The 27503-nt window shown below is 38.8% G+C and overlaps 1 protein-coding gene across 4 annotated transcripts in view; it reads right to left on the bottom strand.

Moving 5' to 3' along the window:
• Window positions 1-3056: 3056 nt before the first annotated feature.
• The window catches only part of FAM193A (family with sequence similarity 193 member A), an 85451-nt gene continuing 61004 nt past the window's right edge, over window positions 3057-27503 (bottom strand). For 2 of the 4 annotated variants that reach the window (XM_082314922.1, XM_082314921.1), the window contains 11 exons: window positions 26958-27111; window positions 26694-26873; window positions 23443-23694; window positions 20813-21011; window positions 19251-19523; window positions 18629-18911; window positions 15701-15887; window positions 13554-13784; window positions 10849-11692; window positions 7745-7826; window positions 3058-4272 (listed from right to left, as the gene is read on the bottom strand). In XM_082314922.1, coding sequence (XP_082171048.1) covers window positions 4179-4272; window positions 7745-7826; window positions 10849-11692; window positions 13554-13784; window positions 15701-15887; window positions 18629-18911; window positions 19251-19523; window positions 20813-21011; window positions 23443-23694; window positions 26694-26873; window positions 26958-27111 — 2779 coding nt within the window. In that variant the 3' untranslated portion in view covers window positions 3058-4178. Of the gene's footprint in view, window positions 4273-7744; window positions 7827-10848; window positions 11693-12720; window positions 12826-13553; window positions 13785-15700; window positions 15888-18628; window positions 18912-19250; window positions 19524-20812; window positions 21012-23442; window positions 23695-26693; window positions 26874-26957; window positions 27112-27503 lie in introns of those variants that run through there. The other 2 variants (XM_082314923.1, XM_082314924.1) reach the window with 2 other exon arrangements.

Below are 27503 nucleotides of genomic sequence, written 5' to 3' on the forward strand. Positions count from 1 at the left end.
TGATTATTTAACATTTTCAGTTAATGATGAATGGGGTAAACAGAGGGACAAGTTGTTGGCAATTAGGAAGGCATTTAAAATTTGTAAACTGGAATTTTTTTGAAAAGTTCTTTCTGATGGACAGGAAGAGGAAGGGAGACATCCCAAATCAACACTTCTGTGACTTCACCTCAGAGAATTCCCCTACCAAAAGTTTGAGTCTTCAGATTTCCTGGAGGTTTAAACACAGAGAAAGAGCCAAAGACAACAAAGATACTACACACTTAATCTTGCTCAGATGTATGTTACAACATAGCAAACAGGTTTTTGGGTTTTGTTTGGTTTTTTTTTTTTTTTTAGAACAGCTTCTTCCATTACAAGTTTCACACCTTCATTTGTACTGAGAAATGTTTGAAATAGTGAACATTAGTGTAAACGTTTACCCCAGTAAACATTAAGCACTAATTTCTCCATCACGATACAACAGGATCCACACTAAAGTAAAGGTGAGCCAACCTTTCACTGAAACAGAAAGTAACTTGCAAAGCCTTTTTGAGTAGCAATAAGCGCACCGAACGCCTACGCACTCAACAGTCGCTATGTGAATTAATTTTTAACACATCAATCTTCTTCTCAGGCTATGGTGAGATTTGTGTTGCCAGCATGCTGAACCTCAGCTACACAGTTTTAAGTACCAATGACACCACACCAAAAAAGCATACTGAAGACTTTTGAACTCTCAGTTACATTACCTCAGAAAGCAGCAATAAGTGAATGCCAAGCAGAGATGAGACATCCCTGTGTAAAGAGCTGTCTTAGAGCACCCAATATCAACACTGATCAAGATACAAACGTTTTGTGCAATTATGCCCTCTTCCATTAAGGAAATGCCTGAAAAACTACCACACACTCAGATTCAGCAGCACTGATATCAGCAGACAGGCCTAAAGTAGATATGCCACCAGTCACCTCCAGAGCTTAGATATTCATCTTTCCTACAGGTTGAGTAAGGAATAGGGGGACAAGTTACACTACAGTTATCAAAGTAGCCCACTGTCAAAGGTGGAAGTTTTCCCCCTTCCAATTCTCATGAAGAACTCAAATGTACTCAGTCATGACGGAGGTCTCGTCTACTCGAAGTTACCTTTGAACGTGTTTTATCTGGATTGAACGCACCTGAACTACACAAATACCGGTGCAGAACATTTGTGCTTCCAACAGGAAGTTATAGTGTTGCACCTAAACAGACTTCACATCGCTACTTATTTAAGCGGTAAGAAACTCGCTCATAATTCAGCAAAGCCCTAATACAACCATTTAATTAATGGAGTAACAGTAACTAACTCATTTGCCCAAGGCCACAAAAGTGGTAGAATTGATGCCAGAACTTTCAAATCTCCTGGCTCCCAGACTGGTGCATGCTTATCTTCACTTAATTATGAATTTAGAAAAATGCAACTCGCCTTTAAGTTCTCATCAAGGTGCAACAACAGCAGATGCATGGAGACCCTTCTTCATGTTTTCTGTGTAGTGTATGGAATCATATCAGTTGTATTGATATACCATGATGGAGCATAAGGCAAGTATCTTTGAAGGATATTACAAACACATACATGTACTCCTCAAATGCAAAAGGACTTCTTCTGTTGTCTTAACCCAGGATTCCAAAATAAAGAGAAGCACATCATATTCATGTATCACTCTTCGAACAGCTTTGTTAGTAGAGATTAAAGCTGACCTTCTTCCCCATTTACTAGTGAAAACAAATGCTATGAAATGAGTTTTCTAGCATCATTAAACATATCAGTACTTTCAAAGCGTTCCTACTCTAGAGAAGCTGGGATCTGCACCAATATTTGCTAACGTGACAGCAACCAGTTTTTCCATCCCATGCCTCAATTTGAGCTCACTGACGTAGAATTACTAGTGATGACATACACTGCCACCTTGTGTTACGGTTTAGAACTGAAAAAGCCTGAAAAGTTGGATTTCACACAAACATCCAGCTTCAGCTGTTTTAACAGCCTTTTTTCTTTCCACAACCACTGTCCCACATGAGCAGCCTCTCCACTTTTACATAACTAAGATCTAACTCAGGCTGCAACACATGTAAGCCTCCATGATCTCAAGAAACAAAGTTCATTCTTCTCCACTAACTGATGCAGGTACTTTCAACAGTACATAGCTTTGCAGAGACAGTTCGCGCTAAGTGGCATAGATACTACCTTTTAGGTTTGAGATGCTCTTTCTCCAGCACGAGCAAATAAATACATACGTTACAATACTGCATTGACAAAAAAAGGAGGCTAAGCTATTAATCCCTTCCTCAGCCTAAACCTGAAGAAGAGTAATAGTTGTCCCCTTTACGTCCCCAGACTATGTTTTTAAACCAGGTATTGTGTCATTCCCTCCTGTACAAGGGGAGACTGAGGGCTCATTGACCTACAATGGCTGGGTACAAGCTGAGCAACTATATTCTGTACCAGCAGCACACACTGGGATAGGAGCTCCAGGGCCAACAAGATGGACGTGAAGTTGTAGATATCTCAGCGGTCTGTAGCCAGCCCAATCCTCCTGCTACACCTGGGCCTCACAGGGGACATGGAAGCAATCATCCATTAAACCATCCCAAGTCCAAAGCCAAGTGTAATTACACTGTGTCTTGCAAAGCAGTCCCAAGCCCAGTGGGTGTATCAGAGAAAAATATATGTTAACAGCTAGAAGAAAGAAAAATGTGGAGTGGTTCTGAAAAAGGACGTTAGTGGACTTTGAAGGCATATTGTCCTTCTAAATACATGCTGAATGGAAGTCCTATTTTCTTAAAAAAAAAAAAAAAAAAAAAAGGAAGACTGCCTTATAGTTTGGGTAGGTATGGTCATCTAAAGGTAAAAAGAAAGCTTTTGTTGTCTCTATTCTGAATAAATAGCACAGTATCAGAAAAACTTCTACAAGTGCAATATCTTTACACAGATCAAAGTCCTAAATTACCAGTTTTCTTCCATGCCAGGCAATACTATGCAACCTGTAAAACATTATTATGTGGTTAACTGTTTACCTGATAGTAGCATTGAGCCTACCTACTTAATTTCTGCACTGACATTAAATTTGAAATTTTTGTATTACCTCGTTTCTCACAAATTACCTATCGAAATAGAAGCATTACAGTAATTCACAGAATTCACAAACTAAATTGTAGCATTCAGCAGGAGTCTTTCTTGCTCTAGCAGATAGCAGTTTTTCTCATCAGGTGAGCTGGCAAACAAGTGTTCATAAAGGAATATGCTAAAGTTAAGTAGCATTCACTGACCAATTCTGACACAAGATGAAATTTAGTTTAGAAGACCATTATTTTTTTGGTATGTTTCTTTCTTCCCTTCCCCCACCCAAGCAGAAAAAAGCAAGAGACAAGTCTTCTGCCATACTAATGTATTCCATCTTTCAAAAAGAAAGACATGATTTTAATATTACTTAACAATATGTTAAAAAAGTAGCCAGTTAGGCTTCAGTGTTAATACAATTATACACTCTATAACAGATTTGATAGTGTGAGTACTGTTCTTTTTTAAATTTTCTCATTCTGCAAGTATTCTTACACAAGCTGGCTACAAGTCAGGAAAAAAAAAATCAAAACACAAATAGCGTAACTTGTACACTCTTAAACAGTAGATTGTGAAAGAACTGAGGAAATACTTGTCCCATAAGAGCCTCTTTTTCATGAAGTCATGTCAGGAGAATTCTGGAGCAGATGAAAGCACAACTGACTAGGTCCATTCCTTTGTCAGGAGTCAGAATGACAAAACATAGCTAGATGCAGAAGTGACAGGAGCCACTGCAGATGATGCAAACTAGTATTTTTGGCCTCCACCCAAGCCTAAGCAATTTAAAGTCTTTGAGGCCAAGGCATTCAGAAGGAGATGGAAAAGAGCTATTGTTCCAACTCCAACGGCATACAGCTACAATCAAGTAAGTCTCACTCACAGACTACAAGCACACAAGCTAACAAATTCAGGTAGAAAGTGGCAATTTTTCAGTCCGCAAGAATTATCAGGCCAAAGGGTTCAGTGCAGATCCACACAGCACTGGGGACAAGGCAAGGCAGCACTGGCTCAAGACCAGATAAGCTCTCAGCACAGCAGGACAGGTAAGTGGAGTTGTCGTTCATTGATTCCTGCAGGGTTCCCTCCCCATATTGTGTCATTTCAATGTGCAGCAAAGGTGGTTTTTTTCAAGCTAAAATTGGACCAGTTGATGGACAGTCTCTGCCTTGTCTGTCTGGCAGAATCCAAGCAGAATCTGAAAAGAAAAAAGCGATAAAGTAAAACCAATATACTTAAAATCAAACTAGAGGTGTTACCCTCTTTTGAAGAGAAGCTCTTATTCAGAAAGACAAAACCTCTTAAAAAAATCATACCTAAAGAAATCACTTGTCCATCACTCAAATACATCATAAACCAGTTACTTTACACACCACCGCATTATCGAGAGTAAGTGAATGAAGTAGCAAAGAACACTTGTGTATTTAGCAGCACAGAAGCTAGCTGAATGTTAACTAAAAACAGAGCTGACATTGTATTTACCAAAAACCTTGTAACAGCAAGAACGAGCGGTAGGTAATGTGTAAAGCAGAAACACCAATAGCATGGGACACTGCGGCTTCTCTTCTGAATATAGCAAAGTTATGTTTAAGACAAAGACCTAGGGAAAGGAGGTTTGGTTATAATACAGCAGATAAGTAGCCCATATGCCTGCAAAAAGCACCTTCAGAACAAAAATCCACTTATTCACTTTCACTGAACCCAATTTATGGAAGAACTTTTGAAAAAAGTTGGCATGTGCAGTGACAGTTAATTCACGCTGAAGTCCTTTACTCAGGCAAGGTGTAGCTTGTTTAGGCCAAAGGCTGCATGACAGCATCAAGGTAGTGCATGCCCCTCTCTGGAAGGCTATACAGCCTCCGTAACAACTGAAAGCCAAAAAAGGGGAGCAGACAGCAGGAGTGAAACAGAAAGGCACAGAGGAAGGTTCGAAGAACTAAACTCATTTGTTCTTTCTATGCTAAAGTTAGAAGTAGCTTGCAAAATTAATTCTGAAGTCAGGGTGTAATTAATGTATCCATCTATTATGCCACCACAAAGCAAGAAGAAAAGATGATGAATTAACAAACCATCAGTAAAAAGCATGAATTCAGTCAGCCTGTGCAACTCATTGCCATGAAGGGTTATTAAAACAAGCAATGTTGCTAGCCTTCTAAATATTATGTTGGAAATCATCAAATTATAGAAAACATGCATTAAAGGTGTCTTCACGGCATTAGAGTAGCTGTTTTTCTCCCCTAGAATAGCACCTATCAGGGCATTTCAGACACCTTTTCTAAACAGGTATACATAAAAAAATTGGACGGTTACACACACTTCCTAACAGGTGACAGTAAAAGAGTAGATTACACCAATTACTGAATTGATTATAAAACAGTACAGTTAAAAGTTTTAAATCTTCATTTGGAATCACATTTGACAAGTTTATCTCCAAACTTCAGCTGCACTTCCACAAATATAAGACACTGCTTCATTCGTCCTATTGAGAGTAGAGAGCTAATGAAAAGAACTTTCCTTTTTCTTGCTACAGATACTGCAAACTTGAAGGAAACTAAGAATATTCTATGAAACACATAACAAAGGCTTATGCTATACCAACACTAGCTAATATATGCCACATTTCACCTATAAAACCTACATTTTGAAAAAGTCCTTTAATTGGCATGATTCAAAAATAATTTTTAAGAATAGAGAGTATTTTTGTATGTACTTTTGAAAATTTCATCTTCTAAGTATATTGTAACCCCATAAATAATCACAGAAATATGCATTTTGTATAGTAATAATAAGCAGCACAGAAAAGCAGTGGTACTCTGTCCTTTGCAAGCCCCAGACATACATTACATCCCAGGCACACAGACTATCAAAACTATATAAATCTAGGGAAGAACTTGAAATCCATACTGAAAGCCCTTTCTTTAAAACACCCACCCTTCAAACAAATAGCTTTAATTGTTTTGTGAAATACTACTGTTGATTCCTAAATTATTCAATTGTAGGAAACTGATTTATTCGTAACATTTCAGATTTGGCTATCATGATGAAAGGCTTACTAGATGTATTCATGGGAAACTAGCACACCCAGCCACCATTAAAGAACACAAATTGGAAGAGATTTCAGTATTACGGAAGAACACGTGCTACATTATTTAAACATGTGCTGTCTGCTCATATTTGAGGAATTTAAAAGGCAACTAATGTGATGCATAAATGCCAAAAGCAACCAAAATGCACAGACGAAAAAAGTTTCATGAGCACAGGTTCATATTATTCTTTTACTGTCACTGCGCTAGCATAAGCATCCCCTCTCTACGATTGGCATAAGCGGATATACCACAGTCGCACCATCTCTACTCCATGTACAGTATAAAATTCATAGACTCATACAACCGTTTAGGTTGGAAAAGACCCTTAACATCATCGAACCCAACCATTAACCTATCACTGCCAAGTCCACCACTAAACGATGTCCTCAAGCACCACGTCTACCCGCCTTTTAAATACCTCCAGGGATGGGGACTCAACCACTTCCCTGGGCAGCCTGTGCCAGTGCCTGACTGCCCTTTCGGTGAAGGAGTTTTTCCTAATATCCAACCTAAACCTCCCCTGGCGCAGCCTGAGGCCGTTTCCTCTCATCCTATCGCCTGTTACTTGGGAGAAGAGACCGACCCCCACCTCGCTACAGCCTCCTTTCAGGTAGCTGTAGAGAGCAATAAGGTCTCCCCTCAGCCTCCTCTTCTCCAGGCTAAACAACCCCAGCTCCCTCAGCCGCTCCTCCTAAGACTTGTGCTCCAGACCCTTCACCACCTTCGTTGCCCTCCTCTGGACACACTCCAGCACCTCCATGTCCTTCTTGTAGTGAGGGGCCCAAAACTGAACACAGTACTCGAGGTGTGGCCTCACCAGTGCCCAGTACAGGGGCACGATCACCTCCCTGGTCCTGCTGGCCACACTATTCCTGATACAAGCCAGAATGCCATTGGCCTTCTTGGCCACCTGCGCACACTGCTGGCTCATGTTCAGGCGGCTGTCAACCAACACCCCCAGGTCCTTTTCCGCCAGGCAGCTCTCCAGCCACTCCTCCCCCAGCCTGTAGCGTTGCATGGGGTTGTTGTGACCCAAGTGCAGGACCTGGCACTGAGCCTTGTTGAATTCCCAGCTAATAGCTCCTATAAACAAGGCAGAAAACATCATGAACAAACCTTTTTGAAGTATCTGTTCTGAAATTTAAAACCAAGTTTTATTTCTTCAACACTTAACACCTAACATAGAATTTTTTAATGTATTTTTTTAAACACTAATCAGTACTTGGTCTGTGTGGATAAGAAAAGAAATATTCATGCAAACTTTACTTATAGAAAAAAATGCTAACTGAGGATATTCTGGAAGCCTTGATGAGAATCTGGGGGACACATAAATGATTCTGGCACTCATTTCTGTATTTGTGCTACTCAGCTATGATCTGTGCCCATAAATCTACAGCTTTGGTGATTGTTACAGTATTCAGAATGTCAGCTCTAACAGGATTTGCTATGTTACAACACGGGCTTTTCTAGTAGGAGTTAGTTTTTAAGTTGTGGGTTGGTTTTTTTTGTTTTTAAACCACAGCATATGGGAAGAATCACAACAGCTTCTGCGTATCCCTACGCGTAGGGATTACAGCACTTTACCTTTTAAAATACTCCACTTCTCGCTCTGTTTCATCCATTTCCACGCTGTCTAAGTCGATGTCTTTGGGTAGAAACACATCATCTACAAAGGAAAAAGTATGATACTATGTTAGATTCCATGGGGAAGGGGGCAAGGAGAGAGGAAGAAGCTTGAAGAAGCTGCATTAAAGGTATTTTTGGAGAACTGCCTGAACTTTGTAGACTATTGGTTATTTATGTTTAAGGTGAATTAATACAGACTTATTAGAAAGACGCTTCTTAAAAACACTGTACTAGTACCTCTGCTTAGCCTTTAAGGAGTTACACTGGGAACAAGGAAGAGATGAATCAACAGTAAATTCACTGATCGCATGGGTTGCAAAAGATGCCATAAACCTGGGATACACGAGGGGTCAAATTATACAAAGGGCTCAATGAATCAGACAGTGAATGAATAACGTGTGACTGCCTGAAATTTGTTGGCCTTACTACTAAAGAGTTTTAAAACTCTTTTAAAAATGGTATTTATAAAGATAAATATTTCAAGAATTCTGGGTTTGTGGAGCTGCTGTACTCCGTTTGGGACATGATCATCAGGCTATGTCTGCAAGAGTCTCTAAGGCATGCTACCTACAGTCAGGAATTTTTTTTTAAAATGTTTTTTAACATTTTAATATGGCCTGAATTTAGGCCTCAGCTATAGCGACAAAGTCTCTTTAACGTCTGTTGGTATATCGTACTGTCTTCAGTGTATGGTTCTCTCTTGTACTTTAAAAAAATGCTTCAGAAAGTATAAATTTTTGTAGAAACCAGTTTGAGCATTTTCCTCTTAAAGTCTCCTTTCTTACTACATATATATTTCAATCCCATTTCTGAAGCAGCTTCAGAACCCGTTCCAAAAAGGGCGAGACAAAGAAAACAACCAAAACCACTGCGTACACATCAGGACTCTCTAGAACCCTTGAGATTACGAGAACAAGCAACTCTCTTCTAAAGGCATTCCTGGTAGTTCAGAAGTTGCACGTCTTTGCCATGCAACTTACTTCTGAAGAACCAGAAAGCCCTATAAACACAGGGCTTCCCTATACTCCTAGTTTTCTTCAGCCTCTTCACAACAAGGAGTTAAAATACCCTGCCACAATAAATTTCTTTAAGAAACAGAGATCAGCAATAATGTTCACTGCCTTAACACTTCATTTTAAAACTTGGTTAAAAAAACCCCAAACTTTGTTACCCTCTTTTCTTGTTCTTTCAATTACCGTAGTTACAGTTTTTTTTCTTAGTGCTTTTTTTGTGCCTTTGCTAATTTGGTACCTCAACCCTATGTCTTTAAGAAATTACAGCTAAATGAAAAATTGTATATTACAGTATCTTTCTTGCAGTTCTAAAGTCAGAACTACTCAAAGTGGCGATCCAGTCGGGATCCAGTCCAGCACAATTATCTCTTCATAAATTCAGAAACATGTCCCTGTGTTTTCTCACATTTAAACATCGGTGTTCAAAAATTGTAACTATACTTGATTTAAGCAGTAGAAAACAATGGTGAGGGGCAGGGAACGCAGGAAGCTACCTAAATTCTCATACAGCAAACACACTCCACCTCCCCACCCCCCCTTCAACAGTTTCTCCTTCAAATGTCTCCAGTCTTCTCTTTCTGCTCCTAATTCTAGAGTTTTGTCTTATTGCAGTGACTGGAGTACATTCTTCTCAGTAAATTAAAAAAACAAAACAAAACAAAACAAAACACACCACAACACAGTATGCACAAGAACTAAGGTATCGGAGAAAAGGGTTCAATGCTGTATTGCTGCTTGACTGACACGGAATGGAAACATTGAACATAAGAAGAGTTAAAAAGAAAGACTGGTGGGCTGAGTCAGCCTAACCATGAAACCACAAAAACAAAGTTGGGCTCTACACCTAGCACTTGCAACAACCAGGAATTTGGCTTACACTGTTGTCACAAAGCTTAATAAATGTAAGTATTCTGAAACACAAGTATTCTGAAGCACTGGCAGAGACTGCCAAAGGATTAAGGTCTCATATCGTGATGTGCTTACCAGACAGAAAGGCAGCGAGAACTGCAATATTAAGTCATTCTGGTGAACAGACATTTAATTTATGCACCATTACCACTCAGCTACTGGGTGATCTCAGGGGAATGACCAGGTGCTCTGAGCAGACAGATGTCTGTACCGCAGAACTGCCATCCCAACTGGCAGTCCCAGTAGGGACCAAGCACGCGCAGGAACAAACTGGTGCCCAGGAATGGCAGTTAGATTAGTGTGCTGACAAAGCCAACCGGCTAGCACTCTATGTGTTTCTCAGCTCTGGTATTAGCTGTTAGATGTTTTCAGAAAAAACAAAAAAACTACGTTGGGAAGAAAATTATCCAAGTGCAACTTGTTTGAGTTGACTGAATCTTCTATGGTCTTATTATTTCTATCAGATAAATAAAAAAAAAAACAACCTGTTTACTAGCACAAACTAATATTCATGTGGAGAAAACACTCAATATTATCAACTAATTAACATCCCACTGTAAGTTTCACTCTGGCAAATAAAAAATAGTAAATTAGTTTTTATATTTACTTCAGCTGTAATGTAATTAATATACAAAAGGAATTATTTCCACTGACAAAATGTGTATTTATGCAGGAATGATCATTCTTTGGCTGCAGAAACCTCTTATTTTCCTTGCCTAAAGAGTAAGACCAACTTTAGACTATAGTCTTAATGCTGTATGAGAAACAGCCTTCCTTTTAAAGAAGTTCAAAATGGATTTCAGCATACTATTGAATTATTTTAAATATTTTTTTAAGTATGATAGGCTTTACAGAAGAAACTGGCTTTCTTAACTGAAAAAAAAAAAAAACCCAAACCATACAAAACCAGCAGCATATGCTAGTTTATTCATTCTTTAAAGTATCCTACACCTCTTTACTAAAACTACATGCATCTCCTAATTGTTATAATTACAATTACTTGAGTTTCCCTGACACCAGTTTTTCTGTTTCTCTAATTTACATTGGCAGGAATGACTAAAGATAAAGATATCAAACTTCTGTATTTAAATGGTAACAATAAAAAACAACCCAAGTTCTTCAACTTTCTTATACACTTACCAATGGAATTGTTGACTTTGTCCCCTTTTTTCTTCTTGTTCTTCTTGTTCTTGCCTTTTGGTTGAGGAGAATCTGCAAGTATTAGCTTATTATTTTGTTGCTGTTCACTTGGTGAAGGGGATTCACTTGTTACAGGTGCTTTCTCTTCCTTTACATGGTTCAACTGTTTTTTGTTGTTATTGTTTAATTTCTTCTCCTCTTTTTTAGGTTCTGCAAGTGTTGGGACCTCTGCTGCTTTTGCTTTGGATTCTATTTGGTTTCTGGTTTTAGTCTGAATCTCAGCTGCTTTGGGGGATTCAACAGGCTTTTTCACTTGTTCAGCACACGGTTTGTTTATCTGCTTTAGTTTCTGCTTGCTGTTTCCTTCTTTATGTTGATGCATAATATCAAGCAGAAAAGAGAGGGGTTCATGCTGCTTTACACTTCCCTCTTTCTGATAAAGCAGCTTTGAGTCTCTAGTGTTTACAGGATTGGACAGTTCACAGCCTGTCTCCGAAACCGGCCTCTGTTCTGTATGATTCACGTGTCTTGACAGGGAACCGGAGGAGGTTTCTATCTTTTCTGATTGCTCAAGTGTACCATTCTGAATGTCTTCGGGTGCGTTTGGGACAGATTCCTTCACTGCCTGGCAGTTTCGGGTAAGCATGTCCACCTTCTGACAGTCTTTACTTGTTCGTTCTTTCTTCTTTTTCTTTACAGCCCGCAACTGCTGAAGTTCTTGAAGCCGTTGTAATTCTTGTTTCAGCCTCTCTTCTTCTTCTTCCTCTCGCCGCCTCTGTTCCTCAAGCAACTGGTGATGCTCCCTCTCCCTGGCTTCTGCTTCAAGTCGAGCTTTTTCTTCAAGCTACAAAATAACAACAGGCTTATTGAAAGTGACAAATATTTTGGAAATTAGAGTTTTATGGGTTATTACTACTTTTCTCTATGAATGTTACAAATCCTAGAATATTAACATATAAACATCCTTAATCCAGAAGCCTGTGCAGCAAGCAAATAAATATTTATACAAAAGCTGCACATTAAAGTACATTAAAATCCTTTCTATATTTCTATTTTCCATGTTTCTGTAACATATTTGACTGTTGTTAATACCAACTGTTGATCTTCTCTTTGCTACTAACTCCATATCAAAGTTTTCTACAGGCACAAAAACCTGCTGCGAACAAAACAGTCAGCTTCATTCTCAACATCTGCTTGTATTGCTAAGATAACTCAGGTTTGCATCATGTTGCATCGTTTACCCATTCTCTTGCTATCGAAGCAGAGTCACTGTTTCCGTGTTCATGAACATTAAGAAAAGCAATCATTAAAAACATTTTACAGCAGAACACTAAGCACATTAAAGCTACATTAAGAGTTGTCAAAAATAATAAGGATGGTAAAGTTTTCTGTTGTCAGCCATAAGTTCATTAACCACATGAAACAAAGATGCAAGGGATTTTTTCCAGCCATTACTGCAAATGCCTAAAACTTTGCTGTGCAGCATTGATCTTGCATCATTAGCAAAATGAAAGAAAGTCGTACACTGAGAACAATCATGTCCATTTATTTTCTTGTACATTTAGAAGTGCCTGTATGGGATTCCTTTTTCATAGTTACAGAACTCATGCAAAAAACCCTATGAGTATCCTCCACTTCTTAGGCTCAAACTGCATTGCAAGAGCAAAAAGAACTTTGCAAAGTAGATTTTATTTATAAATAACTCACTAAGCCCTCAAGTTGCTGAATAGTGCTACAACGTGAACATAAAGAGTGTAACTTGTGAACATCAGGTCCTCCAAACCCATGGAAGCATTTAAAGAATACAGAATTAGTGCCAGCAAGCAAATCCACAAACAAGAAATATTTAGTGTGGTCACACAATGTGCTTACCAGAATTCAAAAACATTCAGCAATGAATCTCATTGCACCTTCAACTTTATACCTAAGGCTGATACTTGAACTGCAGTAAGAAAAGCCAATTTCCTGCTTGTTCAACTTAAAAAAAAAAAAAAGTATTTCCTCTATTAACTCAGCAAATATTGTTTTCAAAAAGTAATTTCACTGTTACACTTTATAGAGTTTTTTTTTAGAAATGTTTTTGCCAATTTCCATTTGAAAGCAACCTGTAATTTTTTCTTCCCCACCCCCTCTCTTCAGCTTGCCACTTCACCCCAGCCTGGGACAGCCCTTCCTGTCATCATGTGGCACAGCGCTTAACCTCCTTCAATCATGACAGCAAGGTGCCCAGTTCAATCATTCTAAAAATATGAAATCTTGACTTTACCACTGTCATAAAAACACTGACCTCATGTTTCCTGGCTTCCTACAGAGATACTTTAGCATAACCATTATCCCAACAAAGAAACACTGGTTTTCTAACTTCCCCGAATTTTAAATGTCAATTCTACAAAACAATCAAATTCTTAATATTTCTGACACTTAGAAATAGCTTTCTACAGTGTAGGAAATTCCAATATAAAGCTGACTTGCAACAAAACACATGACAATGACATTGTGGGGAATCTTCCCAGTCTACTACATAACTCCTCAGGCAGCATCAGACCAGGTACGCTAGCTACGTATATACAAACAGGCAGTGTACCACAAACTACACAGAAAACAATTATACCATTATAATAGAGTCAGTATACAGTGGTATACTTACAGAGAGTGCACAGATTCAAAAACATGAGGTCTAGGATAAACATACTTTTATGTCTTACCTTTCTTTGCTTATGTCTGGCTCGCTTGGCTGCCCGAGAACTGCTTACTGGTTTGGTTTCAGAGCTGTTTATAAATTGTAGCAAGTCTTCCACCTTTCGGTGGTCAACAACACTTTCCCTTTCAGAGATCTGATCTGGTTTCTTCGGCTGTTCCTCTTTCCTTTTTGTTAGACGTAAACGAAGCTTTTCTCGCATCTCTGCGTAATTTCTACTGGTTGGTGCAGCTGGAGGCTGAAGGACATGAGACAAAAATTTAGTGACTAAATGTAAATACTTCACTGACTAAATACTTTTGTGATTTTGAAATTTTAGAGACCTTCAAATAACTTGGAAGGTCCAAACCTGAATATCAAACTTTTTATTGTTTGTATGCGTACCTAAAGCTGTATTTAGCAGGCAAACAGACGTGTCAGACTTGGTGCTAGCTTGTGAACAGTATTTTCCAACTGAAAGAATGACTGATCTTGCAGAAGAATGCACAAGTGAGAAGACAAAGAAATGCTTTTAAAAGCAAGAAAGGAGATTCCCATATTCTCTTGTGATCGGTATACCACATTTGAAAATTTGAAAGCAGCACACATTTGCTGCCGTTTCCATTTTCTAAGGAGGCTGTTTCAGAGTTTGGGCTACGTGGGCCTCTGGGCTGTAACTGTGAAGGCTTGATTACCCTGCACTGAAGCGTGCCAGCATACCTCCAGCAGAGCTGCATCATTAACTTGTTAACACGGCTGCAAGTTGAATCCTTGCGTCACGTTTCGTATCTGTATTCCTATCCACTGCTCCTGCCTCTCAACTCCTCATTCCTCCTCCCCTGCTGCTGCCTTACCCCCTCCCCTCCTGCACCAGATCGGGTGCCCATCTGCTTGGAGCTACACCACTTCAACTCATTAAACCAGCAAAACAAAGCCTATTAACTTAAAAATCCTGTAGCGTTCTGCCACTTCAGCAAAATGAGTAACTTACTGTGCAATCAGATGACTATCAAAGACAGATCAATCATGGACATGGTGGGAACATGCAATGAGAAACAGGATCTCCTCCCTGCCCCTTTCAGGCACAGGGCAGGGGCTTTTAATTCACTTCAAGCCCTAAGCTGAAACTGCATCTGATCAAATACGTGGCCCATAAACTGAGCTTTTATTTCAAATAAGAAACAATGCTAGAGACTCAAATTGTACTAGTTAACTGATTATTAAAACAGACTATACACAGATTTACAAATGAGGCCAGCAGGAAAATGAAATTTTAATTTAAGAAAAAAGTTAAGAAAGTTAATTAAAAAAATTAATAAAATTTAAAATTTTTAAAAAAGCTTTTAGCATTTCATTTGTGCAAATGAAAAGATACGATTACAAGAATTCACTAGACGTGTTACTGGTATGAAGTTAACTTAATGATGCTTCAAAGTGTTAAGTATTAAAATAAAGAACATAAGGGAAAAGATTTTGTATAACCTGCATGCTTTAGAACTTCATAATTTCTTCAAAACACCCTTTGAATACAAATACAAGTCAGTGCCTATCAAAATGCACCAGTAAAGAAAATTGTTTGCAATACTGAAAGCAGGGAAAATGCAGTTTGGGTTTTCCTTGATAAAAGTGTAATTTAAACTTGCACTGCCTAAGTTCTAGGTAAGAAAATTTTTTTTTCTTTTGTCTTTTTTTTTTTGTTTGTTTTTGTTTTTGTTTCTTTAAAATCAAGTTAAAGTGAATACTTTGAGAATTGCTATTTTTACAGATGGGAGAATAGCTCATAAATTGCCACAATAATTTAAAAAAATATCCTATATTAAGTGTACTTCTACCTAAACTCACCACATTATTTATAGTGCATGAATTTTGTACAGTTATTTAAATGGCTCAGTGCCATCAAATGCTCAATGCAGTTTCAGTCAAACAGTGTAACTATTACCCAAGTCAGTTGCTTCCTAAATCTTTTAGTCATTTATATTGCTCTTAACAAGAAAGGTTTGTTTCAATTCTTCATTTCAAAGAGGAAAATTACTTTCTAACCATGTTCCTTTTACTACTTCTCTTGAGTGAGCTCCAATGCCACCCCCTTAGTTGCAGTCTGCTAAATCATATGCAATGAATGATGAGTAAGTGACAAAAAAGCAAATTAAAAAAAAATAAAATCCAACAACTTACTCCTCCATGGCCGAAGAACTCACAGTAACAGCAGTCACAGTATTTTCCTTCCTTCTGATTTGTGGATGTTGAGGTACTGGAGCTATGCTCTGAACAGCTGTCTTCGTCTTGGCTCTCCTCTCCGTCATACTGTTGATGATCATACGTGTTACTGTTCTCACAGCGATGGCCCTCACAATCAGGATCACTATGTTAAATTAAGAAAAAGCTTATAAAAACTCTAGATATTTGAAAAAAACCCATATACATATAAACATATATATGTACATCTACCAGAAGCAATGACTCTCAAACTGGGATATCAGCCACCAGTGATGCAGCAAATCCTAAAGCCTTCATCCAGTAGCTTTCAAATAGAGATGCTCAAAACCAAGCAGCAAGTTAAGATGATACCTGGGAAAGTGATTTATGAGAGACTCATTTAGTGACTCACTGAACAAGCAGCCTAGAGAACGAGTTTTGGAACTGTTCTTCCTGCCTTTAAACAGGTAAAATGGTTTCAGAAATAGTGATTTTAGCTTTTTAAAATGGAATGGTTTTGAAATGCTGCCCATCTCATCACTTGTGGTCTGAAGAGAGCTGTGCAGTTGCAAAGTACTCAACGTATTTCTAAAACCCCCTGGTTTTACACAGATTTTCAAACTCTTGACTTAAAAAATTCAAGGTCAGCTAAAACCAAAATGTTCTCATTACCCTGCTCGCACCTTTATTTTCAAGGGGAAATACTAGCATGTCACTTCAATAAGCAGGTACGTAGCAGTGTATTCCCTCCAGAGCTCTGCATAACTGTGCACCCAACATATCTACTGTCCAGTTCTTCTACAACTGATGTGATCTTGCTTCAAATGTAAAAAGCATTAAAAAAAATCCACTCATCTAGCATTAATATTTCTTTGCTCTTTTATTAGAAAGGTGAAAACAGGCCATAATCTGTCTTATCTGAAAAATATATGTGAATGTTCTTTCTAACCTCACTTCCTGCCCCACACCCCCAATAAATTTTTCAAGAATTACTGACCAGGACAGACTGAAAAATTGTTCAACTTCAGTTCACAAAAAGGCATGCAAAACTGTTGCACATAGCAGGAGATACTGCCAGTCAGTGCAAACATCCTGACTAGTCGGTTTGAGCAGCCTTGGCAGCACTGTTTCTTGCCTGTTGAAAATTAGCATTACAGTGCCCAGCAGCACGGTGGGATAGCATGTGCTAGGGGTAACAGATACAATTCTATAGAAATCAAGGCTTCATTAGTTCTGTCGCTCAGTCGCTAGATTGAAAGACTAGAGCATAAAGCAGTTTTTCCCATTATAGCACATCACCAACTCACAGACTGCAATAGCTGTTTCTGGGTTCTCTCCCAGTTCATTCCTTACAAACTAAAATTACTTTATCATATTAGCACCTGGAGATGATGATAAAAGTTGGATTTCTATTGCATTAAACAGCCTATATTCAGTTCTCTCCCTGCACTAGGTAAGAAAGTTTCTTTACAAAATTGCAAAAATTTCTCGAGCACGAAAGAACAGTTACTTATTTTGTGGTATCATCAATCAAACCTCAGCACAGGAAGGACATGGACCTGTTGGAGAGGGTCCAGAGGAGGGCACAAAAATGATCAGAGGGCTGGAACACCTCTGCTGTGAGGAAAGGCTGAGAGAGCTGGGGTTGTTCAGCCTGGAGAAGAGAAGGCTGCGGGGAGACCTTATTGTGGCCTTTCAGTACTTAAAGAGGGCCTATAAGAAAGATGGGGACAGACTTTTTAGCAGGGCCTGTTGCGATAGGACAAGGGATAATGGTTTTAAACTAAAAGAGGGTAGATTCAGACTGGATATAAGGAAGACATTTTTTACAATGAGGGTGATGAAACACTGGAAGAGGTTGCCCAGAGAGGCAGCAGATGGCCCATCCTTGGAAACATTCAAGGCCAGGCTGGATGGGGCTCTAAGCAACCTGATCTATTTGTAGATGTCCCTGCTCATTGCAGGGCGGATGGACTAGATGACCTTTAAAGGCCCCTTCCATCCCAAAGCATTCTATGATTCTATGAAACCAGTTGATAGCAGAAATAAGGGCATTTTTAGAAGCACTTCTGGTATGCAGTTATCTAACTCTGCCTAAATCTCACATCTTCTGAAAACTACTGCAGTCGCCAGTAGTTTTCATACTACATTCATACCAACCATGACCACAGCCCTACAGGTCACAGAGTACTTAGAGCAACGACTCAACTGCTTTTCTGTTATGCCTGTGCTCTTCAGACATATCAAAGAGTTGGCATCGTTGTCAGTCTGCCACAATACGTAACACTACCAGAAGACAGCTCCACCAAACTCCTCCCAACCTCCAAGGCCTTTGAAAATCTTCAGAAATCAGAACATCCTTCCACACTACAACCACTGTATAAATGGTGGGACTGACACCTAAGAAGTCTTAAGTGCAGTCAGGAGAATGTGTTACTATGTGGCAGCTTTCAAGACTATGTATGACCTTTTTTATAGTTTGAGCTAAATCTGTCTACACAGTCCTTAAGTTTTCACAGCTTTTCATTCCTGCTTGCCACGTAATGCCAAAATGACAGAAAACAGATACATTATAAAACAGGTTTGTGTGTCAGCAGCAGCAATCACTACTGACAATGACAGAGTAAGAAAGAATACAGCTTGACTTATTTACCCCAGGCCACGTTTCTAAAAGTGAGCAAACATTTCTTTTTAAGCCTCTAAACTCAGTAATTAGATTCTGCAATGGAAATCATATCTGTAAAGTCTCACACCAAGTTACGTACTAAGCATCAGAACTCAGTCTCATTTGCTGAACACACAGACAGCTCTTCTTTCACGCTACAACCATTGGCAAAGGAGAGGAGTTATCTATATTTTAATTCCTCTTTCTACTTTAAAAAAGAACGACAACAATAACAAACTTACCTGCAGACACTGGGTGGGGCACTTACAGAGCTGTCTGTGGTTGAAGTGGGAGGTGCAACTGTAGTAGGACAAAGACCTGAATGAGGATCCACAAATCCAGGGGCTGTTGCAGCAGTTTTGGGGAAAGAAGGAGCGGCGAGATTTGGAAGATGTGGTGTAGAGGCTGGAGACAGTGCAGCAGGAGACAGTGAAGGAAGGGATGCTAAACTGGTAGGACTATTTCGTGGTGCAACTGGTGCAGAATGTCTATGGTCCTCTTTATTAATATTGTGGAACACTTCACCTAAATTGGGGAAAAAAAGAAACCACTTACAATTAAAAATAATCAATAAATCTCCATTAACTACCTAAGCAATCATGCAAAGTGCTGGATGTTCTCAGCTTCTGCAAAAATGGGGTAGTATTTCAATACCTTTCTATTCAGTCCTAAACTCAAACATCACAGTCTTTTACAAAGTTCTTTAATCTAGGAGTACAGAGACTACAACTCAAGAGTAGTAAGAACAGTGATTAAGGAAAATCATCAAGATACATAATATTACTAAAATAAACATATAAGTTTATGGTTAGCTACATGTACTTGAGTCAGTTAGTAAGCTGTACGTGAATTACAAATCCTTACCTATCGATGAAGGTCTCTTGGATGATACTTTGAATTGGTTGCTGCTTGACTGCACTGTAGTAGCTGTGCAGGAGACAGAAGAAGTGGCAGAAGAGGTTGCCATGACAACTTTATTAGCTTCCATAAAGGCATCCTGGAAATTGTACAGACATTTCTTCTTTGCAGCATTTTTTTTCTCTTTGCTGTCAGTAACTGCTGTCGCTTCATTGCTAGATGTAGTAGGAAGTGCTTCGGGTCTTATTTCTGAGAGTGCTGGTGCTAATATATCACTCCCTTCAATTGAAACACACATAGTAATTAAGAATCACAAAATTACAGAATTGTCTTTATGGCAGTTGGAATTAAACATGCAATAATTTAGATGCAGACAAGCAAGGATATATTGTTAGTGTTGGCTTGGTAGGATTAGTGAAGTGATCCTCCTCTCCCCCTCCATCCCCCTCAAATAATATAGCTGTAACAAAAAGTGCTAAGAAGTCTCAGAGCAGAAGTCACAAACCTTAAAGTTACAATTTTAAGAACACTACTGTGTGTTAACAAGTGGTAAGGATGCTACTGACACCTTTATCCACTTATAGTTTAAAAATTAAAATTGGACACCATTTTACATGCTAAGAACAGAAGTTTCAATATCTGAAGTCCAGGTTAGCCATGCAACAATTATAAGCAGGAACAACATATCCTTCTATCAATATAACATCATAAATCTTATCTTTGCTTATTGATAATTCCAGCTAACTACAGTAACACCTTTGCAACAGACCTTCCACACAAGCTTGCCACTAACCATCTGTTAGAACAGCTACCCATAACTACATTTGTAAAGGGATGAGCTATGCTACTAGGGAAGTTTTCTGGAGGTTTTTTAGTGCCTTTCTTTTTACATATCACTGTAGTAGCTTGACACAAGTTAGCAGCAGATCAGTCTGAAAAAAGCCAACACACAAAACCAAGCTTCCTTTTTTATACAAGTCAAACAAAATTAAAACGGCATTTTAATATTTGCTATGATTTGAAGGGAAAAATATGTATCTAGATATGTTATTTCTCTTCTATTCTCTTTCACTTTAACCATTAGTATTTCCAAAGGCTTCCTGGCTTAAATTAATCTTTTGCTTGATTTATGCCTGTCTTTTTGAATGACAATGCAGTTTTCTCTGCGCATTATAAGAAGTAGGCTGTACTGCTATGTCACCACTGCCCTTTACGACCTTGTAGAAAAAGAACAGGCCTTTGTGGCAGAAGACCAAAAGTTATTTAAGTTTTCCCTTAATTCCCACTTCTTTGCAACCCTAAACTTCTGAAGGCAAAAATACCTCTACAATGACCACAGGTGAAAGAGTGTGCTATTCTTTTGCCTTTAGCATCATCTCCCCAGTACATAAGAATTTATTTTTCAACTTTTGGCCCCACTGGAGTAGAAATGGCAGCAAATCTCTGCCAAAATCCTGTCTTATAAAACCATGATGATGAAACATACCACTCCTGGAAAAAAGTGCTACACTTAATTTCAAAACATAAGGCTTTTAACTAGTCAGTGTGAAGTAGTAACAAACCCTCACCAGGAATTGTATCAGGCAAAAACGTAGCAGGATTCCAGTTCTTGTCATTCATCATCTCTGATCCCCAAAGACTTATAAATTTAGAGCTATTCCAATCTGGAGTGCTCCCAAAACAGCTTGGATAAATATGATCTTGGAGAGATGCATTGAATACTTGATGCTTGTTTGTATGATTCTGAACTGGAGCTGGCGGTAATGCCTACAAAAATAAAGAGTATTTTCCTCATTAATATTCTGTTTGCTCACACAGTCAACTCCAACAGCAATATTCAAATCATAGTGTTTCAATTGTGAAAGGCATTATAAAAAGCATAATATATTTCCCAGAATGACAAAAAGACTGGTTTGTTGATTTTTAATGAAGATAATATATTACACAGATTGTATGTATATATTTTATAATCACAAGCATTGCTTTTAGATTCAGCTAACTGATGAATACAAGAAAGCATTCTCCAGAAGTACTTGGGTTCATATATATTGGTAGGCCCTCGTTTTTAATTAAAAACAGTATTTTTATGAATGTAGAACTTGTTAGGAATTATTACCTTTCAAAGCCCAAGCTGCCAAAACCAATCCTCTGTGACATGATAATCATTACCACATTAGACAATTGTGATAAAGGGACTACAAACACTTCAGGATTGAAAGTAAGTGCAGTAGAAAAAGAAATAAAACACTTATTATTTGAAAATGTAATTTTAAAGTTAAATGTATTCTTCTGCTTTTTTCATCTCCAAGTATTAACAGGTTCCCGACTTAAAACTTAACAAACAAGGAATACACCCTTTTATTCTAAGAAGCAACTGGGGGAAAAAGGGAATACACAATTTTTCTTGTTTTATAGAGGCAAGTTGTTCTGGCTCACCCCGTTTCTTCTAGCTCAAGTTGTTTATTCACATTCTAAAGTGTAACTTTCTCCCAGAGACCTTGTATAATGCAAGATTATGTTCAATTACTGTCACCTTTAAAAAAGCCAAGGAAAAGTGAACTTGTTCTAATTTTGCACTAGATTTGATGCAATGAAAAGCTATGCAGAAGTAGATATAGATATTGAAAACATCAGCCAAGTCCAATGACATTTCAGGCATGAAAGTCTAAACACTTGTGGCCAAGCAAACTACTTATATACCCAGTCCCCTTTTACTACATAGAAGTATTTTCACCATCTGATTAATGGTGAAGGTGGGAGGGGCTGGAATACCCTGCGTAGAAGTAAACTCGTATACACGGGTACAAAGAAACACTTCACAGGGCAGAACAGCCTATTCATGATGAACCAAGCCCAATCCAGCAGGGCTTATTAGTTCATTGACTACCAGCTCTGCTTAATTCAGCTGGCTCTTCGAAGGCAAAAGCTCCCTAAAGCTTCAGCTTCCACATATGTCTTTCTAGCTCCAGCATAACATAAATACATGGAGCCCAGCTAGTTCAGGTGCTGTGCCAGAGCTAATGGATGTGGCCTGCATTACAAAGCCACTCAGCGCTAGCAGCCTGCTGCTCTGCACGGGGCTTCTGGTGTAGCCGTGAGAACACACTGCAGATCTTCCACTACACAAGGGTCTTCTGAAAGGAAAGACAGCAGAGATCAGGGACGGGAGCTCAAGTAGATAGATGGGAGCTTGAGTAGACTGCTATAAAGGATGTAAAAAGAGCTCTGGAAGGATGGCAGAAGGTGGGGTACAACGATTAGGGGTTTCAGAAGAACAGCAGTGGGCTGTTGAGAAATGGCAGGCTGGCACACTGCAGTTCAGGAACTGGTGCACTGCAACAAAGATAAGGAAGGGACACCGATAAGACAGGAAAAAACAAAGGGGATGTTAAGAAGGACGGTAAGAGTAATAGTCATCTTAGTGAACTAATCTACTCTCCTTGCAACCACAGGATCACGGGACCAGATGAAAGGGAGATGACAGAAGCATGTACCTAATGACAAAGGCTCTGCCCCTTTCAGCAGCACCCACAGTTTGACTGATTTAAATACTATGTGAAACAACACCACATTAATAGTAATTGTTGCTTTTGACTCATACTTCTGAAAAGCAGTCACCTGGTCCCAATCCTTGTTCCATATCTTTCTCTTGTTTATTATTTACAAGTTTTAGGTCAAAAGAATTTTGCAGAACCTGCAAAAAAACAAGTTCCTTCAAAGCACAAAACCACTTAAAAATAGACTCCCATGCCTCAATTATCTAAAAAAAAAAAAAAATTAAATCACTAGTATTTTGAACTAGAAACCTCGGGACATTATTGCCAAAATGGAATATTAAATTTTGACTTTCAATATATAGGAAATGAAGATTTAATTAGTCCTATGACACTGACTAAAGCCCCATTACTGTTTCCACCACTGAAGACTCATTTGACTCTACATTCTTTCTAATCACAGTAAGGAAATTATCAGTCTTCCTGACAAAAGCTACCCTTAGCCCTGCTGTATGAACCTTCCACCAGTTCTGAATCTGTCCTATTCCTTATCCCTCACTATTCCCTCCAAAAGGACTACTATAAACAGACCACAATTTAAAGCAACTTTTATGGCTCCATTGATACTCAGTCATGCTGGTTTATACAGGCATACAGTATTTTTCCTGGGACCCAGATGCATCCATCTCCTTCATCAGGCTTACCTTATTGTGTGTAAAGGGAGAGGCTGTATACAAGGTGGGATGGATAAGTGGACGAGGCAGATGAGGAATTGTATGCAATGGTATGTGTCCATGGATGTGAGGATAAAGATGAAGTGCAGGATGTGCAGGTTTTTCAGGATTCATAAACTGGTGGCCAGCAGGCAAGCGTCCAGTTGCAAGTGCAGAGGCTGTTAGACCTGAGGCTTCTTGTTTGCAAACATGACATTCACAAGCATTTGGACCTTGGTCAGCCTGTAAGAAAATAAAATTTTAAAAAAATTTTTTTTCCAATCTACTCGACAGACAATAAAATCAGCTATTTCCCCCATCCTTTTTTCTTAGTAATCATTAGTATTATTTCATTTTGCATATATCGATTAATATTTTCAGAGTATTCGCAGAATTCTTTAATCTAATACCAATGGAAAAGCCTTGTAGTGAAGTGAAAGCACATAGTTAAGAAAAGAATGCCCTGAAAATTGACAGCATTTCCTACTGTACAGATATTCAATGTCCACTATCAGTGATAGCAAGTGAGATACTGATACAAATAATCAAGAACAAACAGGAATAGGAACTTTGACAGCATTTGATCATTACTAGGCAATTAATTACCCCACTATAAAAAAAAATCAAATTGTATGATTATTTTTCACAATTTTCAAAGCATATGCAAAAACAGTATGTGTAGAAAGTAGTAATAAGGGTTGATCAGCTGATGAAGTTGGAAGTAGTCCTGAGCTGCATTAGGCAGAGCACTGCCAGCATGTCAAGGGAGGTGATCTTTCCACTCTGCTCAGCACTGGTGAGACACATCTGAGTGCTGGATCCAGTTTTAGGCTCCCCAGTACAAGAGAGACATGGACATACTGTAGTGAGTCCAGTGAAGGACCACAAAGATGATTTAGGCCTTGGAGCATCAGTCATATAAGGAGAGGCTGAGAGAGCTGGGACTCTTCAGCCTCAAGAGAGAAGACTCAGGGGGATGCAAGCAGTGTGTGTTCCCTGACTGGGCGGGGAAGAGGAGGGAGGACAGAGCCAGACTCCTCTCAGTGGTACCCCATGAAAGGACAAGAGGAAATTGGCACAGACTGAAATACAGACATTCCACTCAAGCTTAAAGCGTTTATTTGTGAGAGTGGTTGAACACTGGAACGTTACCCATAGCAGTTCTGGAGCCTCCATCCTTGGAGATACTCAAAAACGCACCAGACGCAGTGCTGAGCAACCTTGTCTAGATGACCTTGCTTTGAGCAGGAGGGCTGGACTAGGCTATCTGCAGATGTCCCTTCCAAACTCAACTATTCTGTGATTGTGTGAAGCAGACATTTCTCATGAAACATTTCATAATCGCATCAACCATGAGAAACCCATGCCTTTTACTGATCTCAAGGTATCTGTTGTCTCAAAAGGATTCAAGACTTTGGAAGAAAAGCAGCCCAGGAAAGAGGAGGTCCATTTCCCTCTCTCAGCTCAGTACTTTTTCCTGCCACTGTCACCTGACATTTCACTGGAAGATAATTTTACCAGAAGCAATACCAGGAACACTTCCCAACTGCTATTTTTGCCAGCAATGTGGCAGTACACATTCTTCCAAAAAGCAACATTAGCTAACTTAACTCTCTAGAAAAGAATTGACAGGTGGTATTCTTCAATATGCCTTCCTCTCAGAAACAAATAACTCATTATCACTTAAAAGCATTACAGCCTTTGACAAAAGGTATATTTTAACAACCAAAGATTTCATAAACCAAAGACAATGATTGAAGTAATTAGGTGTATACAGAAGAAAAAAGAACTTTCTCATAAAAAAATTAGTATTATCAAGAAACCAATACTAATCTACTAACAAATGAAAATGGAAAAAAAGATGTCAAACAGTATGGTGAGATTCAAAAACCAATTCTGACCAACTGTTGGGTACTGACCATGAAAAGGAATCCAAAGAGGAATAAAGATACAGAGTAAACGAGCAACCCCAACAGATAACGCCAAAAAATCTCAAATGCACATGTACCAGTGAAATCAATCACTTGAATGCAGCGTTACAAGGTAGATACTCAGCTCTGATTAGAAAAATCAGATTAAAAAAAGTCATTAAGAGTTCCTCAGAATAATTCTGAGAAAATTCTTTTTCCTCAAAGAAAACAAAAAGAGAAAGGTTAAATCTGCCTTTTTGTCCTGCATTTTAGTTTGCTTCCCTAAGGCAAGAATGTTTACATAATCTCATTTGATTTTCCACAACAAATGCTGAATCTGTTCACCAGTTTCAAACTAGTTTGACAGAGGTCTCATCCCATATAATTATTACACCATCGGTCAGCCACACACAGAAAAAAATCTCAACATACTTGCTGAAAGAAAAGCAGCTTAATACTCAACACATGAGAAAATACTTCCAGTGGAAGGCCTTACAAACATCCTAACCACAGGGGAACATCTAATGGGAGCTCCCACCTGACTGTCTTCTAAGCTTTCAGAGGTGCCCCCTCTGATGTGAATTCTTTTGTACAATAAGCAATAAAAGCAACCAGTACGTTCTCTCTCAAAGCAGCGAGCCCGTGTTGTAGCTGCAGGGTAATTCAGATTAAAAGCCACAGAGTCACAAAGACAAGTCCATTGGATGCTTTGCTTTGGTGCTCAGCTGTTAAACCAAACACAACTACCTGCTGAGCAGATACTCCAGGCTTCATTCTCTGGGTGGTTTGGTGACCTTACGATAAAACGCTTAAATAATCTTAAACTATTAAAAAAAAAAATAAAAAAATCACCAACTACCCCAAGACCCATGCCATAAGTCATGCAATGGATTTAACTACAGAGGGTTTCAATGGAGAAAGTTAGTCCTTAGATGTAATATTAAGAAGCACCTGTTAACTAAGTACTTGCATAATTTCCCCTTCTCCCCCAAATTATTTTCAAATAACATTAACATTTGGGAAAGAACAAGCTCAAACTTCCAACCAGAAATGCTTCTTAGTTTCTGTTTCTCATTCATTCAGGCAGGAATAAATTTTTTTCCCCTTTTAGTGAAGCCACCTTCAATATAACTAACATATTTCAGGTTTTGACTATGGGAAGATAATAGCCATGACAATCAGCTGAAAAATATTTTAGGTATCATACCTGCCTACTGATAACTTAATACATTAAAAGTTAAATATTTAATTGAAGATGTGAATGCATTGTCATTCAAGCAGCCACATTTCAGAAGTTAATTTACTAAAAGGGTTTCTTTTAGATTACGATACCTGCTGACTGGGGTAAGAAGGTGGTGGACTATCCATTTTCGCTTCATCTTTCCTTAATGCCCTTTTTCCTAGAGACATTTCCTCCTTTTGAGTCCCTGGTGGTTCACCACTGCTCTCCCCATCTGCTTCTTCATCATCTGCTTCTGAGGAACTGCTGCTAGTACTGCTCACCTGAGGAGACTGGACAACATTAACTCATTAACACAGGGGCAAAGGACAGGCCTTCCCCCAGCGAGCATAGATGCGACACTGTAAATGCTGTACCTCATCTTTCAACGCCATGTTTTCACCTCCACCGTTTAGCTCACTGTGAATTCCATTCATGTTGGCTACCACCTCTGCATCGTCGTAATTATTCAGTGGGTAGATATCAGCAAATTTTGCTGATAATGGCGCAACATCTTCATCATCACTACCACTGAGGGGAAAAGAGGCTTAGATAAATCACAGTGCTTGGTAACCTCAGTTATTGTGAAAGCAGGTAGAACACCAAAATGAAATAAAGTTGAGGGCATCACTTGTATAAATGTTCCAATTAGGAGTCAAAGGATTGCTTTCCAAGTTGTTTAACTGAACTTATTTTTCAAGCAAGTAAAATCAAGCAACTTGACGTATAATCCTACTGAATATAGTAGGTGCATGCCTGAACGACAGACTGGATCAAAAATAAGATTCCCTGCTATTTCTGTGTAAAATATTTTTCCACCACTGTTTTCTGACCAAGAATCTATCAAATTAGTAATGACAGGATATGGATGACCTTTAATTTGATGAAAAAAGCCTTATGGCAATGATTTCCTTCACAGAAAG

This window comes from Platalea leucorodia (genome assembly GCF_965183815.1).
Source record: "Platalea leucorodia genome assembly, chromosome: 6".
Lineage (NCBI taxonomy): Eukaryota > Metazoa > Chordata > Aves > Pelecaniformes > Threskiornithidae > Platalea > Platalea leucorodia.